Source organism: Dipodomys merriami, unplaced genomic scaffold, assembly GCF_024711535.1.
Source record: "Dipodomys merriami isolate MVZ:Mamm:240054 unplaced genomic scaffold, mDipMer1.0.p SCAF_85, whole genome shotgun sequence".
Classification (NCBI taxonomy): domain Eukaryota; kingdom Metazoa; phylum Chordata; class Mammalia; order Rodentia; family Heteromyidae; genus Dipodomys; species Dipodomys merriami.
Window position 1 is genome coordinate 2366823 of NW_027206457.1, and position 15531 is coordinate 2382353.

The 15531-nt window shown below is 40.1% G+C and overlaps 1 protein-coding gene and 1 non-coding gene across 5 annotated transcripts in view; one reads left to right on the forward strand and one right to left on the reverse strand.

The window, feature by feature from the left end:
• Positions 1-1910: 1910 nt before the first annotated feature.
• Positions 1911-15531, reverse strand: part of Tent4b (terminal nucleotidyltransferase 4B) — a 61667-nt gene continuing 48046 nt past the window's right edge. For 2 of the 4 annotated variants that reach the window (XM_070011944.1, XM_070011940.1), the window contains 7 exons: positions 14794-14922; positions 13979-14192; positions 12464-12590; positions 12257-12360; positions 11966-12153; positions 9542-9706; positions 5905-8526 (listed from right to left, as the gene is read on the reverse strand). In XM_070011944.1, the coding sequence (XP_069868045.1) occupies positions 8350-8526; positions 9542-9706; positions 11966-12153; positions 12257-12360; positions 12464-12590; positions 13979-14192; positions 14794-14922 (1104 nt within the window). In that variant the 3' untranslated portion in view covers positions 5905-8349. Of the gene's footprint in view, positions 2257-5904; positions 8527-9541; positions 9707-11965; positions 12154-12256; positions 12361-12463; positions 12591-13978; positions 14193-14793; positions 14923-15531 lie in introns of those variants that run through there. The other 2 variants (XM_070011941.1, XM_070011943.1) reach the window with 2 other exon arrangements.
• Positions 4679-4759, forward strand: Trnaa-ugc (transfer RNA alanine (anticodon UGC)). The gene has a single exon. It is a non-coding gene; the product is annotated as a tRNA-Ala (tRNA).

Here is a 15531-nt window from a genome sequence, read left to right on the forward strand (position 1 = left end):
GTATGTGTGTGCGTGCATACATTCGTGCACGCACACACACACACACATGCATGTTAACAGAAAAGTGGGTGCTAGTGGCTCATGACTTTAATCCTAGCTATTCAGGAGGTTGAGACCTATTGGAAGATTACAGTTTGAAGTCAGGCTGAGCAAAAAAGAATACTGCTGGACTGGAAGTGTAGCTCAAGTGGTAGAGTGCTAGCTGCCAACTGTGAGCAAAAATGCTCACAAGAGCCTGAAGCCTTGAAGTTCCAGTACTGGTGTGCACACACATGCACATGCACACAGAGTAGAATTAGTTGAAGTGAGCAGTGTGGGTTTATAGCCATACTATCTACATACTGCTGGATATATTCACTCTATCTGGAAGCTAACTAGATGCCGTATTTTCTTCATTACCACTCCATAATATCCTAGGCAGGCACCACCAGGCCAAGCCAAACACGGCCAGCTTCACTCCCCTAAGCACAATTCTGAAAACATGCTGGGCTCACCCTGTTTCCCCCCCCCCTTTTTTTTCCCCTGCACAACTATTTCCTTTCTCCCCTTCATGATGCTGGCAACCATGCTTTGCCCCAGGCCCTTGCACTTGCTGTCTGGAACTCCAGTGCTGACCTACTGACTGCTGACCTGCTGACCCCCTTCCCCTTTCATTATTCTATTACAGGTCTATGTAAAATGTTGCTCCACCAAATCTATCCTACTTGTAGCACTTCAATTTCTTACCACTGCACACCTCATCCCTTACGTTTAAGGGGGCAGAGATTTAAGCTGGCTGGTATTTGCAAACAACCAAGATGCATGGGGAACCCATGCTGGTACTGTGGTCTGTGGACAGAACAGTGGAAAACATCATCCTAAAATATCCTCTCCATTCTGGCACTAAAAAGGATGAAAAGCAGCTCTATGATGATCCAGGAACCCACAGGATACAATGAGGAAGAAAACCTCCACTCTAACAGGGTTGCATTTGGAATTACAAATCTTTTCTTTAAAAGTAGAGCCAGGTGCTGGTGGCTCATATAAGCTTACTCAGGGGGCTGAAACATGAGGATTGTGGTTTGAAGCCAGCCCCAGCAGGAAAGTCTGGGCAACCCTTATCTTCAAGTACCACCAAAAAGTTTGAAATGGAGCTGTGGCTGAAGCGGTAGAGTACTAACTAGCCTTGAGTGAAAAAGCTAAGGGTCAATGCCTAGACCCTGAGTTCAGGCTGTAGGACCAGCACACAAAAATAAAAAAAAAAGCAAACATGACAAAATCTGGGTTAACATTGCCCAAAAAGAAAAGTCCTCTTAGCTGGGTGCTGGTGGCTCACACCTGTCATCCTAGCTACTCAGGATGCAGTTCCAAGCCAGCCTTAGCAGAAAAGTCCCTGCGGGACTCTTATCTCTAATCAATCACTCAAAAACCAGAAGTGGAGCTATGGCTCAAGTGGTAGAGTGCTAGCCTTGAGCAAAGGGCTCAAGTACTCTTTATCTGACTTATGTAACTGTTATCCCCACTGTAAATTACTCTTATAATACTAATAAAACTTTTTGTCAGTCATGGGGCTTGAACTCTGGGCCTGGGTGCTGTTCCTCAGCTCTTTAGCTTAAGGCAAGTGCTCTATCACTTGAGCCACAGCACCACTTCTGGCCTTCTGGTGGTTACTTGGAGACAAGAGTCTCATGGACTTTCCTGCCAGGCTGGCTTTGAACTATGTTCCTCAGATCTCAGCCTCCTGAGTAGCTAGGATTACAGGAGTGAGCCACCAGTGCCTGGCTTAAAACATTTTTTTAAGCTAAGGGACAGAGCCCAATTCTTGAGTTCAAGTCCCAGTACTGGCAGGAAAACAAAAGGCAGCAATCCAGGTTTCATACAGAGGCTCACAACAGAGGTTGTGAAGGTAAATGAAAGCACAAAGTCTTTATTGAACACATTAGGATTAATGGACCAGTGAGAAGCACTGGGGGGCAGATGTGCATAGAAATGCAATTTATAAAATTTTCAAGGCAAACAAGTGACATCTGTGAAGATAGCTTTAAAAAAGTTTCCAGGTATACATTCATTCATTCATTCATGGTTTTCATAACTGGTGCCCAGTTATATGATCTCAGGAAATGTAGAGATTTCATTTATCATTTGTACCAAATCCTTTTTTCTGGTACATTCCTTAGTGCCTCTGCAGCAGTAACTAGACAAGATGGGAAGGCATTCAAGACGTTCAAACCTCCAGCACCTCACAGGAGTCCGAGTTTCTGAACACAGAAGGCAATGCTGATCAGAGAAGGGAATAAAGAAAGAGGTTATTAAGACAAACATGGATCCAGACCTCTCCACTTTCTAAACACGTCTATGTATGTGCTAAGAACCATCCATCCCAATGTCCTTTCTCTCTCTTCAGGTCCAGAAACTACACTTGCTGCCTGCCACCTCTCACCTCTAAAACCAAATGTTTTATCAGTGACTTACAAAACTACAGGACTCTTTTATTTTTAGTGCCAATACTGGTGTTTCAACTCAGAGCCTGGGTACGTCCCTTAGGTTTTTTAGCTCAAGGTTGGTGCTAGTACTTGGGCTATACCTCCATTTCCAGTTTTGCTGGTTAACTGGAGATAAGAGACTCATGAACTTTCTTGCCTGGGCTGACTTTGAACATCAACCCTCAAATCTCAGCCTCCTGTGTAGCTGAGATTATAGGCATGAGCCACTGGAACCCAGTTATTCAGAGGGTTTAAGTGACTTTTGTAAATTAAAACAAACTAATATAGAAAAAGGAGGGGTGTACTGAAACTACAAAGATTATGTTTAAAGGCAAATCATTATGTTAATAAGTTGCAATTACATATAAAGGTAATAATGAAAATGATCTTCCCCCAAAGAGCTATGCATATCAAGAAACCCAAATTGAAAGGCAAAGGTGTGGCTGATAACCCATAATCACATTCTCTTTGAAGGATACGGTACCCCAGCCCTAGAGGCAGCCACTGAGCCTTTCCGGAGTACAGGCTCTCCTACCCAACCCACCCATCAAGTAATAACCAGCTTGCTTTGCTCCATCCTTGCTACCAGCTGCTAAATGTACTGTATCCTTAGACTGTGTCCTTAGCAAAACCCTCCCCCACCATCAAGCTGACACACAACAGGGAAGCCATGGGTGCAGAAACAAGGATGGGCGTTACTATGTAAAAATAAAGATGATGTGTCAGAGACAAGAGGAAAAAACTGAGCAAAGTAAGGGGTGACAGTGTCTAAAAAGAAATGTACTCATTACCCTCTGTACATCACCTTTATAAAAGAATAAAACAAGTATGTTCAAATACCTGTAAAACAAACAACGGAGATACAAAGTTAGTATACCTAACTTCCTCCTCTGCATCTGGTCTTACTAAAATGGCAACCATGTCCTGTCAGTAAATCTGGAGTCACCTCAATTTATAGTGACCAACTTGGACAGATATGCCACCTCCACCTTCCTGTTCCCACTTCAGCCAGCAGACCATTGGTTAGTGTAAACTCATTAAGAAAATCTCAGAGCCAAGTACACTTTTTAAACAAGGATCAGGGATGTGACTCAAGTGGAAGAACTCCTACCTACCAAGTTCAAACCCCAGTGCCACCAAACCAAAAGCATTCTAGCAAAGCCCAGATACAGTAAAGCAATTTATTAACTCAAAACTGACTTAAAAATTTAATTCTGGGTACTAAATAGATTAACAGTTTCTGGTTAACAATTCTGTCATCTAATTTATGCATATATTTAGTTCATTATCTATGACCAAAAAAAAAAAAAGAAAGAAAAGAAAGGAAAAAAGGCTCTGGGCACCGGTGGCTCACGCCTATAAATCTAACTATTCAAGAAGCTAAGATCTGAGGATCAGAGTTCAAAGCTAGCCTGGGCAGAAAAGGCCATGAGACTCTTCTCTCCAATTAACCAGAAAACCAGAGTGGCGCTGTGGCTCAAGTGGTAGAATGTTTGCCTTGAGCTGAAAAGCACAGGGACAGTGCCCAGGCCCAGAGCTCAAGCCCCATGACCGACCAAAAAACAAAAACAAAAAAACAAGGCACTTGTCAACTTGGTCAAGATAACTCATGAGGTGGTAGGGAAAAGGGCTTTGAGAGGCTGTAAAGTTGTTAAGTCATGTAAATTACCTTCACAGTGGACTTTGACTTGTTTCTGAGCTATGTGAAACACAAGGAACACACTAAAATGTGTTCTTTAGCACTTATTCCACCCATAAATGTCCTGAGAAAATGGCAGCCAGCTAATCTTAAGCATTAGAAGAGGCAAGCGAAATCTAATACTGCCAAGGAACTCCATCTTTCTCTGAGTATTTCCAAGATCAACTACATCCCTGACAAAAATTACTGAGGAACTATTAAGTCTAACTTTTTGGCTTAAGTTTAAGAGAACCATGTACAAAATACTTCTTTTACAAAATGCTTTATGACATGTAGATGTCGCTTTCCACTAATTACAATAGTTGAACATGCTTGGAAAGAATGGATAGCTAAGAGTAAGTTCTTCTAGTCATTTAACATTTCAGTATTGATCACAGCAAAAATGCCATTTAACTTTTGAAATATTAACTGTGAAGCAATCAATACCCTAGAAACAGTGTGTCAGTAACTGTCACACTAAAAAATCAGCAGCAGCTGATTGGAGGAATGGTTCAAGTGATAGAATGCTAGTTGAGGGGCTAGGAAGGTGGCTCAGTGGTAGAGCGCTTGCCTTGCATGCATGAGGCCCTGGGTTCGATTCCCCAGCACCACATAAGCAAAAAGAAAAAAGCCGGAAGTGGCGCTGTGGCTCAAGTGGTAGAGCGCTAGCCTTGAACTGAAGAGCTGAGGGATAGCGCCCATGCCCAGAGTTCAGGCCCCACGACAAAAAAAAAAAAAAAAAAAAAAAAAAAAGAATGCTAGTTGAGTGGAAAACAAGTGGTAAATAAGCTGAGTGAAGAGTGCAAGCCCCTGAGTTCAAGTCCCAGAACCAACACAAAAGAAAGGAAAGCAACAGCATAATACAGGAATTGGTCGGTTTTAAACCACAGATAAATATTAAAAGTGAGATGTAGTCATGACCAACAAAAACATTAGCTAAACTTATCAATCCATCCTCGGTGCTACAAAAAAAAAAATTAGTATTACTCAATAATGGCAATTACTACAGTACACCTCCTCATCGCTGGAACTCTGTATGTCCCTGCAACAGGCCCTGCTTATTTCCTGGTCTTGTACTGACTCTCCTCCATTTCTGTAAATCTTTATAGGGTGATGCAAACACAACTCACGTATTAGGTAGGGGAGTAATCAGAAGACCATGAGAGACGATTAAAATGCTCGTCCTTTGGCCCCCACTTTTCTCTGTAAGGACATTATCTAAAGTAACAATAAATACTGAAGCTCAGAATACAAGGTAAGATATACCCTCAAACCCAGAAAAACGTGTTACTTGACCAACTTTTGAAAACTGGGGGCCATCTAAACATTAAATCCTACAAATCACTGAGATCTGAAATCCATGGGCAGCACCACCAAACCAACAAAGACAGGAAAGACCAGGCACCTTCATGGAAAGGAATTGGAGAGGAAACTGGAGAGGAAAAAAAAAAACAACAACGTATCTTCCTTCTGCATCAGGTTTGGGCAAATACCCTCCCAGCCACCAGCACCTTCATAAAGCAGGATTTAAATGGTTCTTAGGCCAGGCCCCCATAACTACTAGAGATATGTTAGGACAGGGGGGCAGAACCTGTAATACCCATTCTAGTTATGATAATAGGTATGGATGGACTATAATATTTAAATGACACACTTCCGAGATCATCACTAAGTCTCTGTAGAAAGCATTGAAACTCAAATCTTTAAAAAGTCAGGAGACAAATATAGAGATGAAATGCACAAAACAAATGAGCAGGCAAACTAAAAGTTCTTGAAAGTATTTTACTTCAGATTGAAAACTGAACAGTGTCCACACTGTTCATTGCAAGATACACAGTATTCACGAGTACAATGCTGGTCATTGAGGAAATGTATACACACCTCAAGTCCTCCTTCATGCTTTTTCTTTTAGAAAGATACTGTTTACCAAAAAGAAACTTCAGCAGTACAGGAAAAACTATTTTCCCAATAAATTTACGAAAACCTAAGATTCCCAATGGAATCAAGATTACCTTCCCGCTACCACCGCCTCAATATAATCACATGCTTATTGGAACACTAATATTCGCACCCTAAGAGTACATTTACTTTCAACAATGAGGGTGATTCTTTAAAAACAAACTTCAGTGTGGTAAATGTAACATGGATCTCTGTGAGTATTAAGTGTCTGAAATAGGCAGCTAATACTGGATTTAATATTATTTTATAAATAATTGTTCCCTTAGCAGTAAACATAAGTCTACACATTCACAATAGTCCTACAAAATAAATACTGTGATTATGCACAATATGTTATGACAAACTAGTTTCAAAAAAAAAGCTTCAACATCTTAATAAAAATTCTGATCAGAATAAAATGTGACTCTAAAACATTGTCAAAATAATATCACATTTAAAATCTCCCACGGTTTACACAAGTACTATGAGTTTCCAGTTGTGGAACATATTTTTTCATTGTGAATTAAAATATGAACATATTGGAAATTGTTAATTTCAGTGATGATACCGGTTTGGGTCTTACTTTTAGCATTATTCTCATTATAAAAGGTTGCACTAAGTGTCCATTAATGGTCTAATTGGTCTTCAGTATTTCATAAAGGTATAAAAGAAACTCCTAAAAGCCAATAGTCCTTCATACATATATATGTGTGTGTACATGTATATACACACACATATATAAAAGAATCTCATCTCAGAAATGGCCGCATTTAACAGTCACACATTGACAAGGACCTTCACCTTAGAAGAAAGCATTTTCAGAAATGCCACTTACATTCCGTTATATTCAATATTCCCAATTGAGTTTCAAACTCAACAAATGATAACAGAATTACACATTTCATTTTCACTCAAAGCTGACCACAACCAAAATTTACAGTATGATTAAAACAAGCCAATGTTTAAAAAAGTTTTAATTAAAGACAACAATTCCACGAAAGTAGAGGATAAAGAATGGGATGACAAGAAGTATTTGGTCTTAATAAGGCAATACAAAATAGATCCACTATCAAAGACCATTTAATTTTTAAAGATCAACAATACCAAAAGCATAAAGTGGAGTATAAGAAAATAGTTTTATAGTGTGATTTAATTAAAGCTGCATACAGTTATTCCCTCCTACTGTAGTGAGTGTGAAGTGAGAAGAGATGAGAGACAAAGCACACGTAGCACACAGGGTAGAGCGGCCGCATGCAGTCTGTGAGCTCAAGGTCTCACTGAGGAGATGGGAACAGAGCACAGAACAGACCAGGTGGCCTTTACTCTCCTAGTAGGAAGAAACTAGTGAGGGAGGGGACAGGAGAGAAGGGGTGACTGCAAAGGAAACAAACACAGTCATGTAATTGCCCATTGCCCAAGAAGACAGCACTATAGAAAACAGTTGCAAGTTAATTCTCAGAGATGAATAGAGACTTTTCAGTGTTTACACAAAAGTACATAGTACATTTCTTTTTACAAAATAAATGTCATTTGCCACCATAAACCTTTTTGCTAGAGAGGAAAACATTTTGCAGCAGGTCACAAGGATTCTATGAAGTCACTTCAATGCTGAGGAGAACAAATTGAGTAGCAGAGCTAATCCCTTCCCTGTGTGGATGTTGGGATGACAATTCAGATTATTCTTCAAACTAATCCTGAGAAAAAAATCTGTTTACAATTCAAACAGTAATGTTATGTAAAAAGTATTAACAAATCCACTATTACAAATATCAATTTCCTATATGCTCTTCTATATATACACAATAAAATGGTAAATATATGCAAAAATATTAAAAAAAACAAACATGCACAGATCACTTTCCCCTTTGGAATCTGGACTTCCTATAAGATACTCTCATTTGCCTTCCCACCCCATCCTCTGAAACTGTTTCTTGTTTCTATCACCCTACCCACACTGAATACTATTCTCTATAACTCTGCATAAAGCCAATGAGAAATATATTTATTTTACATTCAAGCTTTAAATCTTAAAATGACCCTGTTGTAGCATATGACTTATCAAATAAGCAGCCTTTTTTTCCCCCTTTTTGCTTGTTTTTGTTTTAGCAGTTGTCAGTCTTCATGATCCATTCCGTGGCGAGCTGGGAAAAAACGCAGTTGCTAAATCAACGTCTGAACAGTGTGAGGCTCCTGCTGTCCCCAGGAGTCCCTGCGCGACTGTCCTGAGCACGAGATCACTGAACACAGAATCAGTCCGTCGCACAGCGCCGACTATCTACAAAGGTCTGAGAGGGGCGCGTCCCTCTTGTGTTTCCTCTTTTTGCCATGGTAATACTGGTTATTGGATTTGCCTTGATGCTGTTTGTTTGTCATCAAGGAACCATGGCTTGTTTGAGCTGTACCTTGGAAGCCTTTGCTGGAGGAACGAAAGAGCCTTGCTGATCCATGCTGCAGAAAAAGAAAGCGGTCAGAAAGACATCAGTATTGCAGAATGGCAAATCTGGTATCAGAAAGAAACTTCCCAAACTAGAAATATGCAGGTGAGAGTCACCACACTCACACTGACCATTTTAGTAGGCGCAAAAAAAGAGGGTTAACTGAAGGTTAACTTCTGAAAAACAACACGAAAATAGACCACTATCTTGTCTTCTTGTACAGAATATGAAAGAATTCTCAAGGGACCTACACCATGCTAAGCAACACTGACGAAGAGGTGTGCGGGCAGAGGTATGCAGGTCAGGAGCAATGCAAGCTGGCTGCTCTGCTCCAGCTATCACCCTTGATGGCTTCCTCTAGACGCCAATCTTTTCTGTCAGCCCTGTCACTTATAATGCCACCACTCTGCATTTGATGCAGATGGCTAGGACTGTAGAGGTGTAGTAGATTCAGCCTGTCAAATCTGATCAAAGGTAATTCATGAGCCAGTCATCTTGGCTCTGCCCTAAGCAGCCTTTTCCTAGGGTCCTAGCTGTATTTGCTAAGGTGAGAGGTAATTGGTAATTGGTAAGGTGAGAGGACATTAATCCACATCCCAGTATTAAAGGTTTCCTACCCTCATTACGATTATTTGTTCATGGTTAATAATAACTTTAAGTAAAAATTTAAAATGATCCCTCTGGCCTAGGGCCTTCTGCATGAGAAAAACATGTTCTACCCCTGAGCTACATCCTCAGCCCATGTAATTTCTTATGCTGAGTCTGTAATAAGTCAGGTTGTTTGGGATGTCTCATTATGGCTGGTCACCAGAATCCCACAAAAGATTTTGCTGCCATGGTGTCTTATAAAGATCCTCAGGACATCCTGGTATTTTTTAGAAGCATTGTCATGCTTTGGAAACTCTTAGGACAAAACAGATTTGTTCTTTAACCTAGAGTTTTCTTCACAATCAAGATAATCATTGTTAACATGTCAGAAATTTTTTTTGTATTGAATATGAACTATTAGATTTGCAAATTCCACATACCTGAGATTTGTTGGTACTGTTGGATGTATTAGTGGTCTGGGTACTCTGCATTTTTCCAACTGTTTGAGAGGAATCCAAGGACACATCCTGTGACCCTACTCGGCTGCCAGTGGATGGACGGCAGAGCAGCTGTTTGGGGGTTTTGCATGGTGTTGCATCAGAATCCTAACACAAATCAGATGTGTTATTCTGGGCCATATTAGTAATTTACATATTCAATATTCAGAAAGGAAAGCAACTTTGCCTATGTACTCTCTAAATTGAGGGGGCTATTCAGAATGAATTACTATAAGTTTTTTCCCAAACATTTAAAGTGACTTATTTTACCTGAGGGCTTCTGCTCATTGCTAAGATCTCCACCCATATCTAACTTGTTAATCAGCTGAGGAGCTCACATAAATTCCAGCTGATTGGCATTTTTATTTGTAGAAAACAAATTACAGTACCATGGAAAGAACAGGGTAGAGAGTAGAAACTCAGGCCCCAGTCTTGGCTCACTATCTTCAATCAAAAAGAAGACAACAGGCTTCAGTGGTTCATTCTCTTAAGAATCTGGGGTGACAGATCCCTTTGACCAAATATGTGGATGCAGACTTCCTTAGAACAGGGGTCATGCGCCAGCTGCTTCTTGAGCTACTTAGGCCATGAATATGGGGACCCCTTCACTTGAGCACAGGATCTAACATGTCAGTCACACTGCCTCACCCTAAGTGCTCCCTTTTGAGGCTGTCTCTGCTCCTGTACTTTGTGTGTGGATCATCTAGCTTAGAGATCATCCATACTCCAGAATACCACTCAAGGACCCAGGAGGCATACTGGGAGACTCACTATGAATACTTATCACTCACAGTGATATGTGGCCATAATTAAGTCCCTTATACACCTACTTTTTATGTTACACATTTAATAAATTCAAATTTCAAATAATACATGGGCCTTATTTTAAGTCTTAATTAAGTAACCTTAAAATTTACCTCAATAAAGAGAACTAATGTAAGCCAGGTACCAATGGCTCACACATGTAATCCTAGCTACTCAGGAAGCTGAGATTTGAGGATCGAGGTTCAAAGCTAGCCTGGCTAAGAAAGTCCATGAGACTCTTATCTCGATACAATCACCAGACAACCTGAAGTAGAGCTGTGGCTTCAAATGGTAGGGTTCTAGCCTTGAGTGAAAAAGCTCAGTGACAGCACCCAGGCCAAATTCAAGCCCCACAACTGACAGAAAGAAAGAAGGAAAGAAGGAAAGGAGGAAAGGGGAGAAGGAGGGAAGGAGGGAGGGAAGGAGGGAGGAAGGGTGGGGGGAAACTAATGTAAGAGGTAACTGAATAGGTTAAAAGTAGATGAGAGGTCAGAGGAAAGAATGGGGAAGGACACGAATTCTTTCTGGGATGACGGAAATGTGGAATTAAGAGAGTGGTGATGGCTACAGAACACTGTGAATATATTAAAAACCACTGAGTTGTACACTTTAATGTTAAACTTCATTATATGTACATTTTGTCTGCTTTTAAATATTAAATCAAGATCAAAAACAGTATTTTGAGTGCAAGAGGCCATTCAGAAAGGCATATATACCACATGATCTCATTTATATGCAATCTGCAAACAAGCATATAAGGTGCACTGTTACAAGTGGTCAGTGGTTCCCTCTGAGGATGATCTGGGGTCTGAGGACCAGAAGTCTTTTAGAGCTCCCTGGGGTGATGAGAACACTTAGTAGAATTCTGGGCTACAGACCTGAAGGCATCTGATAAATTCACTGAATACAAGATTAGCATTCTCTTTATATCAAAAGAAAAAAAAAGTATAAGCAAATACTGAAGGGTAACTTATGATGTACACTTCAGAAGTTTGAGAGAAGTGTCCCAGTATTTTCATTCTCCTTTGAAAGGATCAAGGAATAAGACAATCTGATGATAGAGGGATGGATGGACAAGTACAAGATACGCAAGGAAAATGTTGAAGGTGAGTATACAGATGTCATTAAAACTGTAAATTTGAAATTATTTTCTGGGTTTTTTTGGAGGGGAGAGGGGGAGGTTCCTGGGGCTTGAACTCAGGGACTGAGCACTCTCCCTGAACTTTTAAAAATTTTATCGTGTTGTACCCACTTGAGCCACAACTCTACTTTTTGGCTTTTTGGTGATTAACTGGACCTACGAGTCTCATAGATTTTCCTGTCCAAACTGGCTTCGGACTACAATCCTCAGATTTCAGCCTCCTGAGCAGCAAGAATTACAGGCATGAGCCTGTAATTATAGCTCCTGGCTTGGAATTTTTCTTAAGGAAATATTATATAATGAAGTTCAAGTGTGAAGGCTATTTAAGTTTTCCAGTATCAAACGAAAAGCAGCAGCCTCTACCATCTGGACAGCCCACCCCAGCAAGGGAACAGGTAAGCGGAGCTGTGTGTCATACTTACGACATCACTAGAGCTGGACTGCGTGGCAGAAGAGGACGACACTGGACCTGATGAAGAGTTTGAAGAGTGTTTACTAAGAGATTCCGAAGTTTTACTTCTACATTTTCCAAGGGCTTCATTTTCTTCAGACAGATTATTATTACATTTATCTAACTGCTGAGTATCTACTATCAAGGTAACACCATTTCCTGAAAGAATGGCAAAAGATTGGAAAACGTTTCTTCCCATTAAATACACACAACACAGAAAAGCCTCTAAGACCTGGTCAATCAATCAAGGAAGAAGTCTTACCATTGCATGAAGGCTCGGGTCTATTCTGTAAGCCCCATTGCTTGGATATCCAATCTCTATATGTGGCAACTTCATCCGTCACTCTAATTATTCTACCTAATATGCTGTGTGGGTTTAAAAAAATAAAAGGGTACATTAACACGATAATAAAAAGCTACCAGCAATTCTGATACAATAGGCTGACTTTAGGTAGATTTTTTTTTTTACCTCTCAGTTTCATTGTTGGGATAGTACTTTGCAATTGGTGACACAGCATGACTCAGAACAACATAGGCATAATCAAAGGCCTGTTTCACTTGCATGGCCCCATATGAGCTCCTTCCAACATCATTACCTTTAAGAGAAATGTACATGCAAAGTAGTAAGCTTGACTGCTGCCTAATGTGAAGAAATGCAGATTATCTCTCTTCCAGGAGAGCAAGAAGGTATACCAGGAGCTGAGCTGGCAGTCACTCCCTTAGCTCCCTGAACACACAGTAGCAACATTCCCAATGCCTAAATGTTTGCTGCTCAACAAGGGTTCTCCTAGCATATATATATATATATATATATATATATATATATATATATATATATATATACAGTCATGCAAACCAAAGAAATAGCTTCCTATTGCCTCTCTAGAATAAAACTAAGCTGAATACAAATTGCTCTTTTGTTTGTGGAGTTTTTGTTTGGTTTGGGTTTTACTTAACTACATACTTATTTTCCAAACTAAATTATGAGCTCCTAGAAAGCTTTCATGTCCTTGCATAGTACTGTTGTATAGCGTGAGCTCCCAAAAATTATTTCTTCCATAAATAAAGACAGATCTATTAACCTTTACAAGGCAGCTGAGTGAGCTAGGAAAGGGCTCTTAGGCAGTTGTGTGTCTTTACTCTTCCTTCCTTACTCATTTTCAAAGTTATAGAAAGTTATAGAAAATAAATAACAGCACTTGCACTAAAGCCAACAATAAAGAATCTAAAGATTTTATAGTTTAATCAGGAAAAAAATATTGTCCAGAAAAATGAACACAGAAGCAAATAAATACAACTGCATGAAAGGAATTTGTTTTCTGTTCACTTTTAAGCCACCACAAAGCTTGAAAAAGCACAGGGAGACTACATTAAATCAGAGAAGAAGTGGTCAAAGGGCTTCCCTGAACTCAGGGATCCACTTACAGGCTCACTGCCCCTAAGGATGTCAGAGTACCTAACATTCCCACTGACAGCTGGCTGCAAGCACAGCAATGAGCCCCCAAGACAAAGGAAAAGTAGTCATCAGGGCCTGCACGTGATCCTACCCAAATAATGGAAAGCTATCTTGGGTGGCTCATACGAGTCAAATGGCTTCTACTCTCAACTCATCTGGAAGTCTCGAGGCTGTTTTCTGGGAAATAAGCATAGTCAGAAATTATCCTGAATTTTTCATCTAAAAAAGTTTGAAATAAATTGGGCACTGGTGACTCATGCCTGTAATCCTAGCTACTCAAGAAGACTAAGATCTAAGAATCACAGTTTGAAGCCTGGAAGGAAAGTCTGTAAGACCCTCCAATTAACCAGAAGCAGATCTGTGGCTCAAGTGGCAGAGCACTAGCCTTGTGTGAAAAAGCTAAAGGACAGTGTCCAGGCCCTGAGTTCAAGCCCCAGTACCAGCACACATACACACACTAAGTCTGAAGTACAAGGTGACTACAATGCCCTCTCTTTGGATGCCCACAAATTTACCTAATTTCAATACCTGGTTGTAAAGGATCTTCAATATAAAGCATTGACGGTCGATAGCCATCTAGCATATTTTTCTGTACTTCATCTTTGGCCACATATGAACCACCATCCTTTATCCGGATGCCAGTCTTTAGATAATTGAAGTGCCGTCCATATAATTCAAAAAATTCTATTAAGAGAACACCATAGTTTGTATTGGGGATGCAAGCGTCTTCCCTGGGATGTAACTAAAACAAGAAAAGAGAAATTATCAGAAGAGGGTTTAAACAGCAACTTCATTTCTACCAGCAGTATTAGAACTTGGGCTTGGCAAAGCAGTAAAGCGACTGTTACAGACAGCACTGTACAACAATGTCACAGGTACAGTGGCAAAGGACAGTCTGTAAGGCTGCCCCAGGGCACTGACAGAATAGTCTTGGCCATCACTTCAGGGAAGACATCTGATTCACATCAGAGTGTGGCTATTGGCAACCAGTATCACACAGACACAGAAGACCACGCCTCAATTCCAGCTAAATTCACACAATTAGTTGCATAGGAGACATTCTTATTTGGGGCGTTTACATTGCCACGTATGCTTATGGGAACCAGGCCATATTTCTGCATGTTAGTATCTATAGTGAAGTCCCAAACACACTAGAACATATGGAACTAAAAATTATGAATATTCTCTCCTAGGAATTTTTAAATACTTGTTAAATCACAAAAAGGTACACAATTTAAAGTGTCATACATAATCAAGAGAAGTATTCCAAAAAAGCTTGATTTAAAATTTTCCCAATCCATCTTTCTTCAGTGAGCACTAGCAGAGTGACCCAGGCAACTCACCTGAAGGAAACTGACCGCCATTAAAAAGAGACTGTAAGAACCAATTCCACCTGTAAATACTTCATTAAGGTCCCTCTGTAGTAAAAACTGTTTCAATACTAAAACCAAGTATGGCAATACAGGGTATTTCTGAAAGAGAAACAAAATTGTATTTTTAACAAACCCCTCTATCAGCAACAGGGTACAAATATTTGCAAGGGACAAAAGCTGGCCCTTATATTCAAAATTTGGTAGAAATATACAATATACTTAACTATTTTATTTTTTGGTGCCATTCTTGGGGCTTGAACCCAGGGCATGATGCTGATCCTGCACCTTTTGTTTTACTCAAGGCTAGCGTTCTACCACTTGGGCCACAGCACCACTTGTGGCTTTTGGGTGGTTAGAGATAGGAGTCTCATGGACTTTCCTGCCCCGTCTGGCTTAGAACTGTGATCCTTAGATCTATGACAGGCATAAGCCACCAGTGCCTAACTTTCTTAAAGGTCAACAATTCTTTAAAAAATGTAAGCTGCAAGTAATTAAGGGATTTCTCCTCGTATTTGAAACCTGACCTATGGTAACATAAATAAGAAACATGTGTTCAGTACATGTGCAATGATGCTCACAACCACGGACAAGGTAGTCATTTGTAAACTGGAAACACAAACAGTCCAAGATGACAGTCTTTCAACATTTAACATACTCAACCAGCATTGTTTTTTGTTTTCTTTTTTTTTTTTTTAAGATTTATTCTCT